This window comes from Oryza sativa, chromosome 1 (genome assembly GCF_034140825.1).
Source record: "Oryza sativa Japonica Group chromosome 1, ASM3414082v1".
Classification (NCBI taxonomy): Eukaryota; Viridiplantae; Streptophyta; class Magnoliopsida; order Poales; family Poaceae; genus Oryza; species Oryza sativa.
This window is the reverse complement of record NC_089035.1, coordinates 10,920,280-10,926,279: the sequence shown is the minus strand read 5'-3', so window position 1 is coordinate 10,926,279 and position 6,000 is coordinate 10,920,280. Positions and strand designations below refer to the sequence as shown.

General features: G+C 52.7%; 1 protein-coding gene across 1 annotated transcript; it reads left to right on the top strand.

The window, feature by feature from the left end:
- LOC112937650 (uncharacterized) lies at positions 1–1,671 on the top strand. The gene has a single exon (XM_026022550.2). The coding sequence runs from the start codon at positions 106–108 to the stop codon at positions 1,366–1,368; it is 1,263 nt and encodes a 420-aa protein (XP_025878335.1). The 5' UTR covers positions 1–105; the 3' UTR covers positions 1,369–1,671.
- The last annotated feature ends 4,329 nt before the right edge of the window (positions 1,672–6,000 follow it).

Sequence of the window (6,000 nt, the reverse complement as noted above, 5' to 3'; positions counted from 1 at the left end):
GTCTCCCCGCCGTCTCGTGCCCCCATTCGCCGCAGAAATCCCTAGCCTCCACGATCCGAAGAATCCCTAACCACTCCACGATCGATCCCCTCCCTTCTCCCATCAATGGCTGATCAGCTTCGGCGGCGATGGGCGGCGGCGGACGACGGTGTCCTGTACGAGGTCGCCCGCCGCATCCCGTGCGAGATCGATCGCCGCCACATGGGTCGCGTATGCAACTCCTGGCGCGTGGCGCTCGTGAAGCTCAAGGCCCCGGCGCCGCCGCCTCCGCTCCCGTGGCTCGCCCTCCCTGAGTCCGACGATGGGCTGCCCGCCACCGTCTCCTGCGTCCTCAGCGGCTGCCGCACCCACGCCTTCTCCGTCCTTCAAGGAGCACGCGGCGCGCGCTACTTCGGTTCGTACGATGGCGGATGGCTCTTCCTCGCCGTCGGCGGCCAAGCTCAATGCCAAGCCCTCCTCAACCTCAAGATCAACGGCTTTCAGACCCTCGACCTCCCCAACCTGGCGCCCGTCAACTCAGTGAATCCGAACCGTGACCGTGAGATGGCCATCGTCGCCGCCACCCTCTCGTGCCAGCCAACTGAACAAGGATGCATCGTCGCCGGCATCATCGAATCATCTCCCAACCTCGTCGCCGTTGGCCATGTCACCCGGAGCATTGCGTTCTGGCGGATGGGCGATCAGGTGGTCTTACCTGTTTTGTGGGCACTGGAGGAGGACAACCCATTGATGCGGCTGGAAGAAGTGGAGGACCTCCTATGCCACCATGGAGCCTTCCATTTCCTCACCCGAGCGGAAGACGTCCTTGCGTGCGAAGAACCACCGGTCTTCTACAGAGATTCCGTGAGTCTGGTCCCGGCAAACATGTTCTTCCTGCCGCGCGTCCACGACGAGAACGAGACTGTTCTTGCTCGCTACCTCGTGGGGTCCGGCAAGAAGCTGCTCATGGTGGTCAGGCTAGCTAGTGGCCGGGGTCAGCGCACGACGTCGGCGTTCCGGGTGTTCCAGAAGAAAAAGTTCAACACCGGCGAAGAAGACGAGCCGTCCCAGAATCGCTCTGCTCATTTTGAGTACTACTGGAGCGAGCTGGACGAGCTCGATGGCCGGATGCTGTTCGTCGGACTAGGCTGCTCCAGATCCTACAAGGCGGGTGATGGCAGGTACCCCGGCATGGAGGAGGGCGTCTACTTCTTGGATGATCCGAGCATCCACCAGATGATCATCGGTGATGCACCCAAACCGCCGTACCTCTGCAGTGACAACGGTAAATGGTCGAGAGCACCAACTGATCCCCAGGGCCAGGTCGAGCGCTGCTTCCCGGAGCGAGGCCCATCGATCCACTCGCCTCCGGTTTGGATTCTCCCTTGAGTTGAGATCGACGACAGGTTTGGTTTTCGATCGGCAAACGTTGCGCGATATATCAACAAGGTCAAGTTAATTAGTTCCATGCCTTGATCTAGCTACATTGTGTCGTTTGCTTCTTGTTGCTGATGAGTTCAATGGTGTTGTCATGTTGAAACTGTTGCTGATTAGTACTAGCTAGCGTTTGTTTGTGGTGTAACCATGTAAGCAGTAAGATGAACAGGATTCATTTAGTGCAGGAATGCTACAGATGATACTTGCTGTTTGTTCAGTACCATTCTTCATTGCGTTTCAGTGCATTCAGCTACACTCTGTCCTGTTCAATTCGCAATTCCGTTTCAAGATTATGTTTCCGATTACTCCAGTAGATAGACTGAATGGCCTGCATTTGTTTGTGGTGTAAGTTAGTGATGAAGCAGGAATGCTGCAAAATGATACCACCTGCTGTTGGTTCAGTGCTATTATTTCTTCATGTGATGTGGGTGTGACTCGGTGCATTCAACTACACTTTACTCTCTTCAACTTGCATTTCAGTTCAAGCTTCTTTAAATTGTACTGAATTTTTAATCTGCATCTCAACTCTGTGGAATATTATAGATGCGACAATCTGTGATACCTGCAGATTGTACTGCTTCTTTATGATAACTACTTGCTGGCATTATGATCATATTACACTGCTAATAATCTACACTACTGAAATTAGCTTGTACTATACATTATTTAGTCCTGTAACATGTGCCCAATGAAGCAAAGTGTGTGTGAAGAGGTTGAAATCTCAAGATTAATGCAGTTATTATACCATGTTATTGACCTTGTTCCGCTTCCACGGTTGCTGTATATTGTACTTCAGAGACTGATTAATTAGTCTTCACTTCAACGGTTAGATGAAAAAAAGACTACAGGTTTCCTTTTCCAACAAAAATCACTAGCAACAAACCATCAATAATCATCGATGTGTTAAAACTGTTAATCGATTGCTGCACACAATTTGCTACCTTAGCAAGATGTTAGCATGAGAGAGAGAATCGTGTCCTCTGCTCCGTTTAAATTAAGTGAACTTGCATAGTTACATGCAGTGCCGTCCTTTGACGTCTTGCCCATCCCCGTCGCCAGCGCTTTCTAGTTAGCGTGTTTGGTCGTCGCACGGTTATCACGAGAATAGGCTTAAGTCCTTGTTTTCAGCGCTTTCTAGTTAGCGTGTTTGGTCGTCGCACGGTTATCACGAGAATAGGCTTAAGTCCTTGTTTTCCCTTTTTTTTCTCCTCGCTCCCCCCATTCCCTCCCTCTCTTCTTTGTTTGCCGTTTGTGTAAATTTTATTCCTCTTAAGGCCATGTACAACGCGTGACCCTAGCCTGTCGTCTCAAAACTCCACGTCGGAGCCGAGCCGAGCTGGCACGCGTTTGGGTGGTTTCGCAGCCTGTCAGCGAGCTTGTAGAGGAACCAGGGCAAGCGCCGCGCCTGGGCTCGGGAGGCACGAAGCCACAAGCCGAAGTCTCACGTTGGAGGAGTCGGAGCTCCGCGCCGTTGCCTCGTCCGGTCCCCCCGTGCCGTGGTCGTCGTCGCCTCGCCAGATCCACCACAGCCGCCGTGGTCATCGTCGGATCCAGCGAGCCCGCCGCCGCCAAGCTCGCCACGCCGTCGGCGAGCTCATCTGCGCCGTCGTGGGGGGAAGAAGACGGCGACGTCGAGGGACAGCCACCGCGTTGTGGCCGCCACCGCCCGATCCGGCGAGCCCGCCGCCGCCAAGCTCGCCACGGATCCGGCAAGCTCGTCCGCTGCCAAGCTCGCCACGCCGTCGGCGAGATCGTCCGCGCCGTCGTGGGGGAGGAGGACGGCGACATCGAGCCATCCGCCCTCACCGCTGCTCCCCGCCGCCGCCAGATCCGGCGAGTCCACGTCCGGATCCGGCGAGCCCGCCGCTGCCAAGCTCGCCACGCTGTAGGCGAGCTTGTCCGCCGCCAAGCTCGCCACGCCGTCGGCGAGATCGTCCGCGCCGTTGTAGGGGAGGAGGACGGCGGCGTCGAGCCATCCGCCCTCACCGCTGCTCCCCGCCGCCGCCAGATCCGCCGCTGCCGCCACCGCTACTCCCCGCCTTCGCTAGATCCGCCGTCGCCAGAGCTCGGGCGGCACCGATCTGCCGCCGGAGGCAGAGAGAAAAGAGAGGGCGACGAGGGGAGGGGAGAGGAGAAGAGAACCGAGCAACGCTGTCGGTGGAGAAGAAATCGAAGAGAGAGAGAGGGAGGGAATAAAAAAGAGAGGGGATGGGAAGAGGCTGACAGTGGGTCCCAAGTTGTTTAGGGGTGCACATATACTTCTTTTGGTTACTATAGGGTTCAAAATATAAAGTTTCAATAGGTTTGATAATACAAGGGCTGACATATAAATAGATAGGGGCTGACATGCAAAATTTGTTTTGGAGTGGCTTCCACTGTGGGTAGTGTGACTTTTGTGTAGTTCTATCCTAAGTGGCGTCTTGAGACCACAGTTGCGTGTGGCTACCATTGTACATGTCCTAATACAAAAGTGCACAATTCTTTTACGTATTCCAAAGAAAGTTACCTGCAGTCAAATTTTGCTCATTAACATCTAGCACACTACTGTCCCTCTGCTTGAATGATTTTATACTAGTACTAGAGTAATGCTGCACATACTATTCTTTTTTTACAAAACTCTTACAAATAAAGATCATAACCATTTGATCGAGTCAATTGGTAGTTATTAGAAGTCAAGATGCAATCAGGGTTTGCCATATCAGCTTTTTAAAGAGTTTGTAAGAATTTGTGTTGCATGTGAAACATTTTAATTTATGCTGCGAGCACCTTATATGTGCTCCTAATATTGTCATCACACTGCACCTTACCAGCAATCGGATTATCTTTAAGCAGGTCGGATTAGAGACCGGGACACGCTAAGCATCCAATGGGCCTGTCAGGAAGCCGACGATCTTAGCGTATCATGGGCCCAGAATTTCCACTAAAATCCAGGCCATTTTACATAGGAATTAGTCCACTTTGACTCCCTTAAAGTGGCTTGAATCTAGTCCATAACCCTGGACCGCAAAACTGGATATCTTGACCTCCTAACTATTGAAACCGGTGTAATTTGACTACCTCAGCGGTTTTAGAGGGCGGTTTTGTCAGTGTTGACTTGGTCTTCGTTCCACATGACGTTTATGTGGCATTAGAAGTTAAAAAAATATGTGGGACCCATTTATTATTCACAGCCAAAAACAATTGTGGGATCCGTATGCCATTCTCCCTTTCCTTCCCTTGTTCCCCCTCCCTCTCTTCCTTATCTCTCCCTTACCGTTCGTGCGCCACTGGTTCGACGGCCGCTTGATGGTGCGGTCTCCCTGAAGATGGCTCTCCACCGCACCCACTGCGCCCTTCGTAGTCCACTTCATCCAATAAGAATGTCGAGCGGGATGTCATCCTCCTAGATGCCTTATGAGTGATTAAGTTATAGGTGGGTGGCGACGGTGAGTGGCCCATGGCTAGCGGTGAGCACAGAGGAGGCCAAGCACTCAGTGTGTCTAGAAGCAATAGAGAGGGGTCAATGCCATGGCGGGCGAGTGGCCCTGGCCGGTGGCTAGAGGCGAGCATGGAGAGTGAGCACTCGGTGTGGCGTGGGGAGGAGAGGGAACTCGATGTGGCGAGAGCGTGAAGAGACATCGAAAACGTCAACATCACGAAGTAGAGAGCACTGCGCCTGAGAGTGCGACGAGAGGGAGGTTTATTTTGGGTGTAGCAGGAGGAAATGTTGAGGGGCCCGTGGAGGGGACGACGATGTCTACGATAGTGAGGCTGGGAGCATGGGGAGACATGCACGGTGCTTAACACCGATAATGGGGAAGATGAGCGGCCTGCGAGTGGAGAGAGGGAAGTGGTGGAAGAAGAAGTTTAGAGGTAGTCACTTAGATGTGGGTTTAACGTCTAATTTTTAAATTCTTTAATGACTGAACTATCACATGAATCCCAAGTCAACCAAACCAGTCTTAAAATAGTTGAGGGGGTTATTTTACACTGATTTTAATACATTGGGGAGGTGATGTACCTGGTTTCATGGCTGAGGATGCATAGTAAATTTGATCAATAGTTCAGAGTTGAATTTACATTTTGCTTTTGAAAAAGAATTTTTTTTTTGACTAAGTACAATTGACGGAGCGTGGGGCTCCTCACCGGGAGACCGCGCAGGCCCCCCTTTGCCGGTTCGGCCGGGGGCGCTAAGTGAGTTTCTTCGCCCTCGATCTGAGGAACGTCAGCGAGAGAGGAAATGCACAAGACACGGGCGACGTAGACAGGTTCGGGCCGCTGAGAAGCGTAACACCCTACTCCTGTGTTCTGGTGGATCTGTGCATGAAGGAATACAGCGAGGCCGAGAGCGAGAGAGAGTTCAGGCTCTAAAAACCATTCGCCAGAGTCCCCACTCCCTTCTCCCCTAGGCCTGGGCCTCCTTTTTATCTGGTCAGGGGTCACCACATGGGCCTCTAGCTGCCTAAGAAGGGAAACATGCTTTTTACAATGAGGGCTAGTCTACAGCCGGAAGTGACCTCTGACAAGCAAAGCACACGCCTCCTGCCCCGCTCGCCTGCTTTCCCGGTGGACGCCCATTTCAACCTTCATTTAATGGCTAGCGAC

What these genes read in the sequence shown, in the direction of transcription:
- LOC112937650 (XM_026022550.2), top strand. Translation starts at nt 106, where the DNA reads ATGGCTGATCAGCTTCGGCGGCGATGGGCGGCGGCGGACGACGGTGTC.